The sequence below is a fragment of the Chamaea fasciata genome, unplaced genomic scaffold, assembly GCF_029207755.1.
Source record: "Chamaea fasciata isolate MVZ Bird 193981 ecotype frontalis unplaced genomic scaffold, bChaFas1.0.hap1 SCAF_10, whole genome shotgun sequence".
Lineage (NCBI taxonomy): Eukaryota > Metazoa > Chordata > Aves > Passeriformes > Sylviidae > Chamaea > Chamaea fasciata.
The window spans coordinates 7,814,359-7,831,891 of NW_027094095.1; the positions used below are offsets into that span (position 1 = coordinate 7,814,359).

Below are 17,533 nucleotides of genomic sequence, written 5' to 3' on the forward strand. Positions count from 1 at the left end.
CCACATCCCCTACGAAGTGTATGGATTGATATGCAAATTACTTGGCAATTAATCGTGCATTAACTAACTATACTTAGAGTCTTGAACAGCACTCTCGGGTGGAGGGGACTGGGTTAAACTCGGGGGCTCAGTTCACAGAGACACTGAGAGTGCCTTCTCCATGCTTTCCTTACACTTACCTAGACAATCCCAAAAACATAAAGCTGCTCAACTATTCAGTCATGAATGTCTTGTGTCCGTGTACAGAATTCTGAGGCAAAAAGAAAGAGAGAAGACTTCCAATTATTTTTCCTGCATTACCACTGAGAAGTGGAGAAAGAAAAAATCAAGTTTTGAGGTAAAATTGCTGAGGAAAATCTGATGACAATTGGGCAGCCAGGCCTTCCTGTAAGGGATGACTAAAACCTGTCCAGTTTTCCACTGAAATGATTTCTGTTCCAAGGTTAATCACCTTTTTTGCAGCTTGAAGTACTGACTGTGATGTCCCTGAGCCACTCAGAGGTTCCCTGAGGGACAGCTCAGGGTTGCTCAGAGGCACCTGGCGTTAATGTCCTGCAAAAAGCTGTTTGTGCATCCAGGAGGAATGTCAAGAATCATTAAATCCGCATTTACCGGCCTCCTACATGACAGCATTTAGCACCTGCTGCTGGCCTGGCAAAGGGTTCTGTCACCTCTGCGGGCCGGGGGAGGCTGAAAGTGCCCGGGGTTTGCAGGGAGCAGCCCCTGGATGCCGGGACTGCCCTTCCCTCTCCGGGTTACATCGCTCTGCCAAAGGCTTCCAGCCCACAGCAGCGGGGGGGGCTGGGGACATGGGGGCACCAAACCATCCGGGGGCCACACGAGCACTGTGTCCTCCTCCTGCTGGGAAGCAAAGGCTGGATCTTGCCATGGTTTTTATTTGTCCTGAACAGCCTGTGTTTATTTCAACGGCAAAGCACCGTTACTTGGCTATTACCTGTGGATTCGTAACACCAAGTTCTCTGTTTTGTAAGGTCTTTCCTCACCACACAGGGAACTGGGAAAATATGAGCAAGGGCTGTTTTCCACCGCAAGGATTTGCCATCAGAGAACAGTGATTCAGTGACGTCCTTCAAGCCAACAAATATTTGTTAAGTGCATCTTACAACACCACGGGCAATTATAAAAAAAATAAAAAAAATTTCAATGGAGTAGAATTTGTCAACCTGACATTTATTACATTACACAACAGAGCAGAAGAGTTGGCTTTGGTCACACTGCAGAACACAAATGTTGGGATTTTACATTGGAGTGAGACGTTCAAACTTCACCAGACTGAGCTGTTCAGATGTGGGGCAGCTGCAGGGCTCCAGCTCCTCACCCTGCTTTGAAAGGAACCCAAATTTCAAACAGCAAATTCCCTTCAGATCCATATGCCAGGCTCAAGGGAGCAACTTTCCTGTGCACAGTTCCCAGGGCACATTTGTCCAGCTTGGCCCCTGCTGTATTTTTACAGGAAGAGTTCTGGCCTCACCCTTCCAGCCACACACACAACAGGGGCTTCTGGGTTTAGACCTTGCCCTTTTGGGCATCCCCTCCTTCCTGTTAACATCTGTTTAAGGAATCAAAGAGAGTCTGGTGGGTTTATTTCATTTCAATCAGCTCCACCACCACTAGATTAGATACTGGGAAGAAATCCTTCCCTGTGAGGGTGGGGAGGCCCTGGCACAGGGTGCCCAGAGAAGCTGTGGCTGCCCCTGGATCCCTGGCATTGTCCAAGGCCAGGTTGGATGTGGCTTGGAGCACCCTGGGATAGTGGAAGGTGTCTGTGGAACTGGGTGAAATTTAAGGTCCCTTCTAACCCAAACCCATCTGTGATTCTGTAACATTTGCTGATCTGTTTTCTGTTCTGTGTATCAGCCATGCCATTGGTCAAGTCCAGATCCTTTCTGCTAAATCCTTTTAAATCAGTGCACCGAAAACAAGTGCTAAAACAAAACATTAAATGTAAAGGGAAAATGAGAAGACACTGATTAAAGACCGCTCATGTCCTGGGTTACAAGAGGTCAGAACTGCCTTGGTTGGGCAGAGAGAGAACTCACAGCAGAAGGATGGTTGGGTTTAGTGCAAAACTCAGTGTTAGACTAAACCGTGCCTTCAGATTTTCACTCAGATTGATGGGAATTTGGCTGATATTGTGGGCAGTTATCACTGCCTGGAAGAAAAACATCTACATTGAAGTGTGTGCTGTACAAAACACCTGAGGCTGCAACCTCCAAGACAGAGAGAGTCTGTTTCTAACTCTGGGAGCGTGTAAAGTCCACAGCAGGCAGCTCTTTGTCCCTCAGTGTTCACCTGCTTTTCACATCCTCACCATTTTCAGCCATTTAATTAAATTTAGGTCACTCTCATCACATCTTGCTGCTTGCACAACCCACCCTCCTCGACACTGGTCTAAATCATTTTACAAGCACAAAGACCAAACCCCAGCCCTACCACTGATGCCCTTTCCTGACACAGGGACCAAACAGCAGGACAATGATCTTTAGGACTTTAGATACTTCTTTTAGCTGGAGATGTGCACTGGCTGCTAGGGGTGAGAAGAAAAGTGGAGTGGGTTTGGTCTTGAGCAATGGCAGTTCATAAGTCGAACATAAATGTTAAATACGTGTATTTAACTATATAAATACTCATGTTCTCCATCTAGAAGATAGTATTTCTTGTATTCCAAATAATTTACACTGAAATACTGCTCCCTCACACCACCCCACACCTGCTGCTGGATCTTCCAGCTATCCCAGCTCACAGCCACGTCACGGAGCATGGTGGAGTCCCCCCCCCTGGAGGTGTTCAAAAACCATGTGGATGTGGCACTTGGGGACAAGGTTTAGTGTTGAACCTGATGGTGGTGGCTGGACTGATGGTTGGACTTGATGATCTATTAGGTCTTTCCCAGCCTTAATGTTTCCATGATCCCTAGGTTCCAAAATAAAAGAAAAGAAAAGAAAGTGAGCAATACAGACATAGTGGATTTCAGATGTCAAATTATTCTCTCATTTATTTTCTGGCAGCCCTTGAAAAAGTGACAGAAAAGACATGGAAGTAACGCCAGAGAAAGACCTGTGGTCTGTTGGGGAATTGAAACCTGCTCAGTGTCACCTTAGAATAAATTTCTTTACCTAAAAATGGGTTTAAAACGTGGTTTTAAACAACGTGTTAAAAGAGGCTTGAGGCTGAGGGAGGAACAGCAAATGGAAGTTAAACAGCATCGCTAACTTCTGGGCTTCTGCAAGGTCAAAAAAGATCGGTTCAAAACAGCTTCCTCCCAGCTTTGTAAAGGGAAATCCTAAACAAACTCTGGGATCGCCCACGGCACACGTTTGGATGCAAACCTCCCTCCTTTCAGCCTGTGCTCCCGTCCCTCATCCCAGCCCACAATCCACAGCCAACAGCCAGAGCCCCACGGAGGAACCTCCCCATCACTGACCCGACCCCAGCCCTCCAGCCTGGCTCTCCCTGTCCTGGCAGCATCCGGGGATTAATTACTGCCAGAAGAAGTAGGGGCTGACCGTCACGCAAAAATGCCCTCAGGCAAATCCCTGGGGTTTGGTAAAACCGGACCGGAAGGATTTGCAGTGAATCCACAGCTGCAAAGCATCAGTCTCTGCTTCCCAAACACGCTGGTGAAACACTTCCCTCAATCTCTTTTAAAGCCATGGCGTTAATTCTGGTTTGTGTTTTCCAGCACACGCCCTGAACGAGCTGTGAGAAAACGTCTGGAAGGAGTTAAGCACCCGCGGAAGGTGGAGGGTGTCTCCTAAGTTCTCCTCCTCATCCCAGAACTTACAGACTGCCTGGCACAGGTCCCGTGTCCCGTGCTGTCAGTGCTGGCCCAGCCTGCCAGCTATCCCCCCAGTCCATCCAAAAAGTTGGGCGAGGGGCAGAAATGCAACTAAAATGCAAAATGGTTCCAAACAAATGATATAACTTTAGAATCATAAAATCATGGAACAGTTTGGGTTGGGAGAAACCTTAAAGCCCATCCAGTGCCACCCCTGCCATGGGCGGGACACTTTCCACTAGCCCAGGTTGCTCCAAGCCCCATCCAGCCTGGCCTGGGACACTTCCAGGGATAGGAGATGTAGCTTTACCAGTCTAGTTTATTCTTCAATGGCACAAATTACAGTTTCACACCCAAATAAGCCCAGAGCTACCTATTTTTCCCTGTTCAGTTTTGACTTGCCTAAAACAATGTACCTGGGCGAGGATTTGAGAGAGACACAAAGGCCAAAACCACCTCAACGTTCCCAGGTTTCCGTGGCCAGTTTGATCACAGCCTTTGAGGAGGACACACTGGAAGAGCATTGTACTGATTAAAGACAAAATATTTAAGTAGAAAGTCGGCTTGATGTTAAATTCCCTGAGGTTTTTCTGACAGGTCTCGGGACAGCCTCACAAATGGGCTGCTGGCTGCAGGTGAAGATCGAGTGGAAGGGAAGCCCCAGGTGCTGCAGAACAGTTCCCTCTGCAGACATCAGTCCCAGCTCCCAGCCCAGCACCAGGGACCTCGTCACAGCTGGGGCACCCCTTTCTGTGCCCCATTTCCCCCACATCTTTCTCAGTCCTGGCTGTGTTCCTGGCACTCCTGAGATCCAGAAGTGTCTCTCCAAGCTCATGGCTGCCTGCTTTGGGAGTTCTGTTCCCAAACATCTCCTGACAAAACCTAACAAAACCAGGAGTCTTTCAGCTTGGCCTTTGTTCTCTAATTTCAGGTCTGTGGGGCTCGGCACTCATGGGTTACAGTAGAATTCCTGTTCCTGTTGGACCCAGTCCTGTGGGGGTTGGTTTGTCTAAAGGTTAAGTAGCTGAGGTGTCCTGGCTTTGCCCCAGTGCCTGCCCCTCGTGTGCACAGCAGTGCTGTGTTTGTGTTGCCATGGGGAATTCTTGGGAACCCTCACAGCCCCTGCCTTCCACCCCTCGTGAGAAGGGCCCTGTGTAACCTCCTGGGTGAGTCACCCCACACAAACCTGTTCATCCCAGGTGCCAGCAGCCAGTGAAGGGTGAATTTACAGCTGCAGGAAACGTCTGCTCGGTCGGCTTTGCTTCCAGTGCACACCAGAGCAAAACCTGTTATGTCAACACAAGTAGTTGCACAACAGGCTCCTGGCGTTGGATCCCACATCCACTCCTGTGCACAAGGAGCTCTCCTGGAAAACCACCTCTTTGTGCTCTGTAGAAACAGCTCTGCAGGTGATCACTCACGCTCAGTGCTCAGGTTTCATGCCACGGACAAAACATGCCCAGGGGAACGGGAAAAGGGCATTGGCTGCAGCCCCATTTCCTGCCAAAATGGATTTTCTTCTCACCAACACAAACACGCCAAGGAGCTCCAATGCTCCCCGGGTCAGCGGGATTTATTCTGAGCATTCCCTTCTGCTGGAAAAGGAAAAGGCAGGCAGAGATTTCCAATGCCCATCCCAGAACTGCAGTTTGCCCCAAGGTCCCAAGGAAGAAAAGCTCGAGGCCACACTCGGTGCCAAGTGTCCCAGAGCCCACCAGAGCTGTTTTCCAGAGCCCACATTTTCCAGGGCCCACCAGAGCTGCTTTCCAGACCACACCAGGGTTGTTTACCAGAAACTGAGGTCACCCCTAAGGCTTCACCACCTTCACCAGTGCAGGGCGGCACTTCCATGTCCTTCATGCATGAAGGATCTTCCATGTGCTGCCCCTACAGAAATGTTTGGAGCCCCAAATAATTCATTCTCTCAATCCACCTTTTTCTGCCTCCTAGGGATCACACACTGGGCTGGAAAAAAACCACTGTACACACAAAGCAGAAGAACTTGGATTAAAGGGAGGGAAAATGAGAAACAAAGGATTACACTTCTAGGTATGGGAAAACTGTGTGGTTGGCGTTACACTGTGTCAGAAGAGGGTTTTTCCTGTATTGTTATTCACCTTCCACATTATTTTTGATAATGTCTAAGGAACTTCCCTGCTTTGTAAGGAATCCAAGATTAAGACTCATCCCGTGCACTGTCAGTCTTGTGAGCTGCCCCACGCCATTGAGCTGCTCCACACCTCTTCACAAAAGAACTGAAAATAGCCCATAAATTATCAAAATAAAACCCTGAAAACAGCAGGTGACAAATACAGTTTTATTTTTTATCATTGGTAACACTATGATAATATAAACTGTATAAAGACTCTTCCATGAAACAGAGTAGGTACATATTATAAAATAAAAAATACAAATATGACATTACCAAAAAGAAAGGCAACATTTAAAAGAAAATATTACAATAATATAATGGTACCAGTTCCTTTCTGTATTCCAGAATTTATGGAAAATGTTTAAATTATGCAGCACTAAGATAAGTTACCATTTTTTCCCTCTTGATTTTAAACATGCACCAACTCAAACAGAAATAAAACTTATTGATCAATACAGGAAATGTTATTTAACCACAGAACTCTGCATGTAGACCAACCTAGGCTAGTGGGAGGCATCCCTGCCCATGGCAGGGGGTGGAATGAAATCAACTTTAAGGTCCCTTCCACCTCCAACCATTCCATGATTCTTTGGTGCAGTGGCTGTTAAAACAAATGCATTGTGATTATTTCCCTTGCCAGGGATTTACTGATTTTAGCAATTAAAGTTTTCAGAGGTGCAGCTGCATTTTCTGTGCATTAGCAGAGTTACAGCAATACTGGTTGAGATGGTACTAAAATAATCTCTGTCTATGCACAGTCTTTCATTATTCAAAGCACTAAGAATTTACTTTCAAAACAGCCAGTAAGACTTCACATTCTTACCTGGGCACGTTTTACCAATCCCCCAGTAAACATTGCCACTGTCCCTTGGCAGAAATGTGTTGTTTTAATCAAAAGCAAAATCACTGTCAATTTATGAAGAAACATTCAGGTCAGAAGTACACAAACTGACAATAATTTAACACATGGTTGCCAGCAGCTCAAGAGTTCAAGCAATGTAATTTTGAGGATTAAATGAGAAAATATCAGAGGTTTAGTTTTTTGCTGAGTGGTACAGACATTCTCATATAGCAGTAAAGTGGATGTCTTTTTTTCTAATTCCATCTTACTCTTCAAGCTATGCCCAGTTTACATCAACTAAAAATCAATTACCCCCCCAAAAAGAAACCAGTGTTTACCATTTTATAAGAAAACAAAAGAGACACTGAACCAAATAATCTCCAGCTAAGTCCACAGTTTTAAAAACGAGGATCTCAGCCTACTGAAATGTTTTTATTTTTAAAAAAGCAGTACAAAATGCTATTGGAACATGAACATTCACAAGAAGACGTGCTCAGGAGTGTTGCACAGCCCTGTGAGGAGCAGGGACGCTCCACTCAAGTCCTTTTGACTCCAGTTCCAAAGGCAGGAGCAGCTTCTGGGGCAGGGCAGGGCCAGGCACAGGCTCTACGTGTGGTTGTTGTTGAGGCTGCTCTTGTTGAAGAACCTCCTGGCCTCCACACTGCTGAGGGACACAGAGCAGCGCGAGGGGTTCTGCTTCCTGTACTCGATGCTCTCCATCATTGCCTCCTTGATCACCTGCAGGGAACAGGAAAACTCACACCTGAGCCACTCTGAGATGGACAGAAACACCCTCTGCTCCTGTTAGCAGCTGCTGCTCCCACTTTTAGCTCTGCTGCATCACTGAGCAAAGGGATCGATGAGTTTTAGTGCAAAAAGTATTTCCTGGGTGTACAAAACACTGATTTTAATGTGGTTAGTAAAAAAATGAGGGAGGTCACTAACACCAAAGAAGTCACACAAAAATACACAGAATTTAAAAAGCCCCAGTGAAACTCAGAAGGGTAAATCCAAACATTGAGAAAACCCGTATTTCAAGGATGTAGAAAGTGATTATTGAGAAAGATTAGTTCTTCACTTTTGTTTCTTTTGTGCTGATGTAACAAGTTTTCTTCACTATACTGATTAAAACCCCCATATCTTTATCCGGGATGATCATTACACTTCTCACTCCACAGACCTTGGGCTCATGTTTCACCAAATATCAGTTACAAATAATTATTCCTGAGTTAGCTAAAAAAGAAATTTCCTTCAGAGAAAACTTCCAGCGTCCTCTTTGTCCAATTAGACAAAAACCTGAGAATAAAATCCTGCACATCATGTTTACATCATTAAGAGTCCCCTTTGCTCAGTTTGCTCCTGAATGGCTTGGGATAGTAAAATGGCAAAACCAAGGCAAGAACTAAATGAGAAAATCATGCAAACCCCGAGGCAAACCCCTGTACCCTCTGCAGGACAGCTTTACTCACATCACCCACTTCCCCCTGTAACAATCCAGCCCCTTTAAACCCCCATACTTACATTCATATTATTGAGGGTGTTGAACTCCATGAGGTCATGGAGCCTCTTGAAAGCCTCGTTGGGATACTGGAAGTTGAAGGTAGAGAAAGGTGTATCTGGATCATCAAAAATATCAAAGTCTGCAAAATCCTTCTCTTCCTGTGTTTCTCTGGGAACGCCTGCACAGGACAAATACAAAAATTCCATCCAGATGTCAGGGCTGAGGATTTATTACCTTATTTGTAACGACACCTTTGAATTAATTCCCTGCAGACAAAGCTTGAGTTGTTTCAGAGGCAAAACATTCTTAGTACATAACCCCAAAATGATTCCAGAGTAACAGGTGGATTCAGCATCGGGAATTGTGAGCTCACCTGGAGCTTTGTACTTCCTGAAGTCAATGTTGGCCAGCACAAAGTGGATGATGGTTGGACAGTCCTTCTCCGAGGAGGTGTCCTTTGGTTTGAAAACATAGCACTCTTTCAAGCCCTCCCGGTCAAACACGTTGGGGTCTATCTTGGGGAAAGGAAGCTTGTTCATTTTGGCCCATTTTTCAGCCAGCAGGATTTCCTAGAAAGAGGAGAAAGACTCACGTGCATAAAAGTTTCCACTGCAAAATCAGGAGGTTTTCAGAGACAGGGATAGTGTGGGGTGGTTAATGTAATCCACAAATTATCAAGTCCCCAACACAGGAAGGACAGGGAGTCCAGAGGAGGCACCAGGATGAGTAAAGGGATGGAGCAGCTCTGCTGGGAGGAAAGGCTGGGAGAGCTGGGAATGTTCAGCCTGGAGAGGAGAAGCTTTGGGGTCACCTCACTGTGGCCTTCCAGTGCCTGAAGGAGCTGACAGGAAACATGGAGAGAGACAATTTACAGAGAGGGAAAAACAGGACAAGGGGGAATGGCTTCCCACTGGCAGAGGGTAGGTTTAGATGGGATATTGGGAAGAAATTCTCCCCTGTGAGGGTGGGGAGGCCCTGGCACAGGGTGTCCAGAGAAGCTGTGGCTGCCCCTGGACCCTCGGAAGTGTCCAAGGCCGGGTTGGATGGGACTGGGAGCACCCTGGGCCAGTGGAAGGTGTCCCTGCCCATGGCAGGGGTGGGATGAGGTTAATGTCCCTTCCAGCCCAAACCACCCTGTGGTTCTCAGGACTAATCAAGTCCATCTCAGCACAGACAACCCAGCAGGACCAACTGAGCACCTCACTCACCCTGCCCAGGCTCCACCACCTGCCATAATGAGTCACAGGAAGGAATGTGGTCTGCCCCAGAAACCTGGGGGAGTGAATTTACAGAGCTGACAGCGAGGGAAAGCCATCCATAATTTTATTTTGCAAAGCAGTACCAGTGCTGTGGCAACCACTGAGAGCTCCTAAACACGGGGCCACGCATTGTTGTGCTCAGAGCCAATCCCCGCACACAGCGGCCTCCCAAAGCACACCGAGTGAAGAGCTCTGGAAAGCAGGCTTCTTTTTCCTCATGACAACTCAGTAAACAAGATAATTTGTAAATAATGACTCAAAAGCATGTAATGAGGGTGTGTGAGAGGGAGGAGAGGGAAGGTCAAACATCTTTAATCTTGGTTTTCAATGAAATAGGACCCTTCTTTGGACGACTGTTTTGGATACGCAAGAGATGAGGAGATAGTGGGTGTAAAATCAATGGTAAACCAAGGCTCGAGTCACTGAGTTCAGCTGGCTGATTTCCCCACTGGAGTAAAATATTAGAGCGCTACCACAGGTACAGGCCCACTTCTGAAGTGGCATTTGCTCTTTGCAATGCACCAATGGGACAGAACTGGCTCCTGTTCCTGTCCTCTGCCTCAGGAGTACACCTGTGTCTGCCTCAGCACACACCTACTTGTGCTTCAGAAACAATGGACCAGTCCCTTCAACAGAGGCTCCTGCAAAACCTCAGGCACCACCTAATTTTCCCAGCATTTTTTTTCGTGTTCAAGGAATTTTTTTCCTTTTGAAAATGACGTTTTAGAGAAAAACCTTCAGGGTGTCACTTGAGTGCTAAAACAACCCAGAAAATTGCAGCTGACAAAGACAGAATGCTACGAGTAGCAGGGGTGACCATATACAGCCTTTTGCACAGACTCCACCTGTGGAATGTTAAAAAAGGGAGGAAAAAGATGTTTCCGAGGCAATGGCAGTGCTGTGTCAGCAAATTTAGCTGCGGAGCAAACACTTGACAAAAAAAAGGAGATGCCTTCTAATGCAAATAGAACATTAAAGAAAAAAAAAGCAAACTCTGGGATTCAGTCACTTAAGAAAAAACAAAGCACTAGGAAGTCTTCTCAGTGCTCAGTGCTCTATTCTCCCCAGTAGTCCCAAGAGACCTAAAGATTACACGAATTTCTCCCTTTTATTCTCCTGTAATTTGGCTTTGCAGTTGGCAGGACTGATCTCAAGCTCGTTTTGCTACTGCTGTTATTTTCTAATGTTTTTTCAGGGGTTTTGTCACTCCGTGGCAGCTGAAGGAAAAGAATTCTCTGTCTGTTCTAACTGAAATTTGTCTGTAAAGCAACAAGGAATGCCAGCTGTTTCTCAAACAAGAATGTTTTCTGAGTTCCCCCAAAAATTATTTTAAAAATCCACTTGGGTTTGAAATAACTAATGCCTCTTTTCTGAGGATGGAATATGTTGGAAAAGACCTCCAAGATCACACAGATGAACCAAATCCTGCCATGCCCACTAAAACGCAGCACAAAGTGAGAACCTCACAGCAGTCTCTGAAGTGCTGGCTTTTCTGTCGCAGTTACCAAAACGATCCATGAAAAGGCTCTGGGATCAGCTGGAGCTGTGTGGATGTGCAGGTTGTACACACTGACAGCTGTGCTTTCCACACCTGCTGCAGAAAACAGTCATGGCACTTACTCCCTGTTTTCCTGTTGCTGTTTTGCTCTGGTCTGGATGGATTTAAGAGTCCCACTAAAACCAGTGCTGGGATTATCCCAGTGAGATGTAAATGAACAGTTAGCCCTGATTCCAAAAGGTTATTTATTTAGCAATCCTGAGATGATGCATTTCTGCAAGATGATGACATGAAACCATCCATTTACATCACAGCACACAGAGGAGAGCAGGTGGGCTGAGGGAGAGTATGGCAGGGGAAATTACTTAATTGTTTAATTCTGACAGAAAATAAAACTCTGAAATCAGTGCCAAAGCAAAATTTCCATAAAAACAACTGAGCTTCTGCTTCAAAGGAATTTCATTATCCCTCTTTGTGCCAGTTGCCTCATGGAAGGCATGTAAACAGGAACTGAGGCACAGGGCAATATTCTGCCTTGACGTGGAAAGAAATATTCCAAAGCTGTAGATTCAACAGCACCAAGGCTTTTCTGGGACCACATGGAATAGAACTGAGTCACCTTAAACTCCTGAAGCCAGGAAAAGAAGGGCCTGTGTCACTTACTTTGAAAGGAGGGCTGGAATCACTTGGCCTGGCTGAGAAATCAAAGGAGATGATGAGATCCACACCTCTTTGGGGCCTTAGGATGAGCGGGTAGGGCAGGTTAAAGGTCAGCCCACTGTCCACGATGTGGATCTTCTTGCTCTTCACATCCAGGGGCTCATAGATCCTCTCAAACTCGTCAGGATCTGTGTGGAACACAGGAAAACCAAACCAAGCAGGGACACCTGAGTTAAGAACTGAGGTTCTGATGAGCTTTCCAGTGTCTCCCTTGGTTCTGGAGAGAGCATGGAATTTGAACTGCACAGTGGATCCCAGGTAAACACAGCATGAATTCCATTGTAACTAAAACTCTTAAAAACTGGACAATGAGGTGAAAAGCCAGACCTGGAAGGGCCCTCAGGAGGCCAAATGCAAGAGGCAGACCCAGAGGTGGCTTGAGGTGAACCAAAAGGGACAAACATCCAGGCCTGATCCCAGCCCTCCCACCTTCACTTTCATCCCAAACAATCCATACACAAAGGAAAAAGTTTATGGGATGTTAAGGGACATCTAGGGCTGTCACAGGATGGTCCCAGACTCTGTTCAGTGGTGCCAGTGACAGGATGAGGAGCAATGGCCATGAACTAAAACACAACAAGTTCCACCTCACCATGAGGAAGAACTTTCCTTGGAGGGTGCAGAGCCCTGGAACAGCAGCCCAGGGAGGGTGTGGAGTCTCCCTGTCTGGAGACATCCCAAACCCCCGTGGACATGCCCCTGTGCCACCTGCTCTGGGTGACCCTGCCTGGGCAGGGGCTGCACTGGGTGATCTCCAGAGATCTTCCAGCCCTAATATTCTGTGAACCCCTCAGTGTCCTACAACCCCTGTCCAAACCTATTCCCCCAAGTTCCCTCCCAACCCCATGTCCTTCCCACCTCTCCCAAATTTGCCCAAAAAACCTCAGTGTGGCTCTGCCCTCCTGTGACACTTGTCTGTGTCTGCTTCTGCTCATTACATTGGGACTATCAGGTCTTGCTTTCAAACCTGCACCAGACCTAATGACCTCACACTCATCACTCCACCAGGAACAAAAAGGAATAGTGACCCATATCCATATCCATACCCATATCCATAATTTAGGCACTGGACAGAATTCCCTGGCAGCCACTTGCTGCTGGTGCTGTCCCAGTGTGGCACCCACCACTCTTCTCTCTAAGCTCAACCTGATGTTTCCCTCTGGCCCCAACATTCCCTCAGGTGCAGCTCAGGAAAAACCAATCCATTTTTCCTGGGTGTCTTCACACTCATCCAGGTCTCTGGATACCAGAAAATGAAACTTTCTGAACAGTCTGGACTGTACTATCCCTGCTGTACTTGAAACTTTTCCCCTGACAGTCTTTTCTTGTTCCAGACCTTACAAATATTTCCAGTGCATGGTTTTGATTTTAACAAAAATCTAATCCTCATATCTGTAGAGGGCAGTGTAATGTAAGAAATGCTGGATAGAAGAATATAATTATTTTTCCTGGCACCTGGCAAATCACCTGGCACCACCTGGCAAATGAATTTCCTGGCACTTACTTATTGATAATGATAGTAATCTGAAAAGGAAGAAAAAGGGTATTTTTGAAGCAAACAAAATCCATCAAAAATAATTCTAACTCTTGTCCTTCTCATTTCAGGAGCAGCGCGTTGTGAGCACCAAACAAAATCTTAAAACAGATGATTTCTTTTTCTTATTTCTGTTGTTATTTATAAGAGGAGCCTTTTCTAAGTAATGAGGCACCATTATCCCACTATTTGCCTTGATTTCTAAAGGAGAGAACGCACTTAAATCATTGCCTATTGCTAAACCTATTTTAGAAGCAGATATATTTCATAATCATGAATGAGCATAAATGAATTAAAATATATCAGTATTTATCAAATTCATCACAATTAAAAAAAAAACTGTAAAAAACCCACACTGACTACAGTTCCCTTTAGCACAAATAGACCAATTTTGTTTTCCTCTTCTTGTTTAAAGACAACACGTCAAATATAATTTAACCCTTGTTCTCACTAGAACTTTTAAGGAATTGTAAAACTAATTTTGTTCAAGTTTTGTCTTTTTGTGCTACAAAAATTGAATTTGAAGGGTCCTTTAATCAAGAATAGCATCAGCTATAACAGTGTTTTTGATGGGAGTGTTTTTAACTGCCGCACAAACTTCCTCACAACACTGAAGAACGAGTTGCTTACAGCCCTCATGACCCTAAAATCAAATTTATCAAAATAACTTTACTATATTTTGAAGGAGAGAACAGCTTAATGTTGTCAATAAATTTATAGCAGCCATATAAATGGGTTTCAGTAATCACAGTCTTCATAGAATCCCAGCGCCTGGGACATGAATTTTCAGCCTTTTAGAAAAGATGCATTCCTATTACCAGGACCTTCCAGTCCATCAAACAGCAAACTGGGAGAAAATGGGAGGACGTGGCACTTAGGGACAGGTGCTTGGTTGATGGTTGGACTTGATGATTAAAGGTCTTTTCAGCCTTAACAACTCTGCGGCTCTGTGTTTACCAGCCCAGCTCCATGTTTAGCCACTTCAGTCTTGTTAATTTCCGAGCAGTGGGATACACAGACAGATATTTGTTAGGAAATCACAAAGAGGGCACATCCTAGAGAACAAATCCGCCACAGATGGTAGCTCCAGTGGAAGGAGGGGAGATGAGAAGGGCATTTGCTACTGACGTCCATCTACTACAGCTGTTTCCATAAATACTGAAATAAGGAAGCAGAGATTAGGGGTTATTTTCCCCTATTGTTATGCACTTGGCATTTTCTCAAATTGTTCTGGTGTGTTGTAACATCAAGCAAAGACACAGAACAACTGAGTTCACGATGAAATCATTCCTGATGTAATAAGAAAATGCCTAACATCATCTCCACAAATAGAATCTATGGAAAAGCAAAGCCAAGGGTTTTACTTCCAGACCAAGCAGTTGGGATCTCTGCTGCAGGCACTGCAGACCCTAAATTCAATCCTCAGTAATGACTGTAAGATTGCCTTAGGTCAGCTACAGTTCATCCTCTGCAGAGGGTTTGGAACAACTAGAGATGGAAAGTATTATTGATATCCTTTTTTATTCACTTACTTCTCCTTTGGAGTGTCTGGCAATAAAGGAGAGTTAAGTCTTAAAGCAATACAGACTTCTCTCTGCACTCGAGCTGACAGGTAAACTGCCAGTGCTAGGAATAAATATGCACAGCTTAAGTACATGCAGTGCCATGGTAATCTAAGGATTTAAATTTTACACCACAGTCTCCTTTCCATCTGCGCCCCTGGGCTCCTCAGCTATTCCATATATTAGGAAAATTCACAGCATTAAAATGTGGAAACACTCATCACACTACTGAACGATTACATTTTATATTAACTACTGACATTTCAAGGGGTTTATAACTATTCTTGACTATAATATTGCAACCACTCACAGCTGTCAGATCTGAGTTGTTACTGCAGGTTTATGAATGTAGGCTTTGGCTAACAGCAAAAAACTGCAGTCATGTCAAACTATTCCCAATTTAACCCACAGAAGTTTCAGGCACACCAAAGTAACTGTGTCAGAGGTGCAGAGTTCTGTCAAACCAGCCTTTTATTTCCATTGAAATCAAATCCCAGGAAGTTGATAGTTGCTTCTGAAGAATAACCACGTGTCTTAATTATGCCAAATTCTCATCAACTGTCATTTTTTCCAACCATAAATTTCCTACCCACTTTCCTGCCTCTTTTCCAAGTACTATAAATATTAAGACTACCAGTTGTAAACACCTCTGAGATGACAGAAATATTTAGAAAGTGGAGTCCAGATGGAAATTACTCTTCAAGCCCTGCAAGGGATTTGTTACATCAACAATACACATTAGAGCACGGCTGCTACTTAAGCTTTTAAATGACATCTGGTATTTACTGTTGCTTAATGAGTGGTTGGGACAATCTCCTTCCTCTGAATAGGAAATGAGGGCTAAGGAGAATGTTGCTGTCACCAAGGATGGTTGGTAGGGCTGTGCTGGGAGGGACAGCCTGGAAGGAACACCCCCTTCAGAGAGGTGTAGCTGTTCTTTGCTTGATGGATCACAGAATCATTGGATAGGTTGGGTTGGAAAGGACCTTTAAGACTGCTCAGTGCCACCCCTTGCCATGGGCAGGGACACCTTCCACTAGCTCAGTTTGCTCCAAGCCCTGTCCAGCCCAGGCTTGGACACTTCCAGTGCCAGAAGAACACCAAAAAATTAACTGCTTTCACCGAGCAGATTGCAATGAACACTAAGGCAAAGGCTCCAAATTCCTAATCAATCACAATTTTTCTTCACAGCTACTGTCCCACACACCATATCCCTCATGGAGTAGGGGAAGACTTTGAACTTCTTCTACAAATTCATATTTTTCTGAAATTCTTGTCGTCTACCTGCATTCTTGCTTAAGCCAACATGAAATGTGGATGCACCTGCACATCAGGGACCCTGGAATGTTTTGTCAGGTGGATTCACACTGGGAAGAACATGGTGTCAGCAATGTAAGAACCTATCAACTGTGTCACGGCAGGGTCAGGTTGGAGATCAGGGAACTGACCTGCGACTGCTGCCGGCTCCTCCTCTTCCAGGGACTCCTGGGTGAGCAGCTCAGCCAGAGGGGACAGGGGGTAGCAGCTGTTGAGGTTCAGCCCCAGCATGAAGTTGTGCACCTTGCCGGCGCGGCCCTCGCGCGTGTTGAACAGGGCGCTGTCCCCCACCAGGGCCATCAGCATGCGCTGCACCCAGCTCTCCTGGCCGCTCTCCTGCAGCCTCTCCCGCTTGGCCTCGGCGCCCTCCGTGCCTGCACACAGCAATGGAAACACCCAGCAGTGGTATTTAAACACAGCAAGTGTAGCGCCAGCATTTCAGGGCTATAAAATAAAGGACCTACGAAAATAAAAAAATTCTTTCAACAGGCCGGGGGCTGGATGATGGAGCTTGGCCACGGTGATATCAGAGGAGTGCGGAGAATTCATCCTTGCAGCTTCACAGCCCAGTGAAACCTTTCATCTGCACCACAGGAGTGTGGGTGTGTCCATCAGGAAAACAGACTGGGAATGTGAGATGACCTGAGCAAGACTTAATTAGTCTGAGGGCTTTCTCTGCTGGGCTCAGGGACAGACCTGAGCTGATAAGACCCATATCTGATGTAGACATAAATTCATCTGGATGTGCATTGACAACCTTCCTCATCTTTCCTGCCTGTTAGAAATCCAACTTTCCTCAGGAAAGCAGAGTTAGTCTGTATAAAGGATAATGCCATAGCATGGGAATCCTAAAATATCTGAAATTATCATTACAGTAAACTGTAAACTACAATTAATATCTGGCTTTAATTAACTAAAGAGTACAATGAAAGATCCAGACTTAGATGTCTGCAGGTGGAGCTCACACTAAAAATAACCTGGACTGGCACCACCCTGCATTCATTCACCTGTCAAAACTTGACTTTTTGGGGTGTTTTGGATAAGAAGATAATTCAGGCTCAAGCTTGATACCTGAAATCCAGTTTTTAAACTTGCCTCTTCAACCCAGGTTTTAAAGGAGCTGAGTTTTATATAAGTAGAGAGATAACAAGCATCAGGAGAAGTCCAATTACTGTCCAATAATATTCTATGGAAGTGAGAAGGATTTCCAAGTGTTTACAATCCCAGATTTGTTGGTTATTCACTATGGATACAAACTAGGAGAGAAATGTGTTTGGTGCTGGCTGTAGTGTTTAAACAGGAAATCCACAAATAAACACAAAATATGGTACCACCTACAGTTTTACACAT

The 17,533-nt window shown here is 45.3% G+C and overlaps 1 protein-coding gene across 1 annotated transcript in view; it reads right to left on the minus strand.

Moving 5' to 3' along the window:
• Positions 1-6,104: 6,104 nt before the first annotated feature.
• The window catches only part of PLA2G4A (phospholipase A2 group IVA), a 60,690-nt gene continuing 49,261 nt past the window's right edge, over positions 6,105-17,533 (minus strand). Inside the window, exons 15-19 of the mRNA XM_066192189.1 lie at positions 16,315-16,557; positions 11,714-11,898; positions 8,667-8,862; positions 8,314-8,471; positions 6,105-7,530 (exon numbers count right to left, since the gene is read on the minus strand). Of these exons, the coding sequence (XP_066048286.1) occupies positions 7,399-7,530; positions 8,314-8,471; positions 8,667-8,862; positions 11,714-11,898; positions 16,315-16,557 (914 nt within the window). The 3' untranslated portion in view covers positions 6,105-7,398. The remainder of the gene's footprint in view (positions 7,531-8,313; positions 8,472-8,666; positions 8,863-11,713; positions 11,899-16,314; positions 16,558-17,533) is intronic.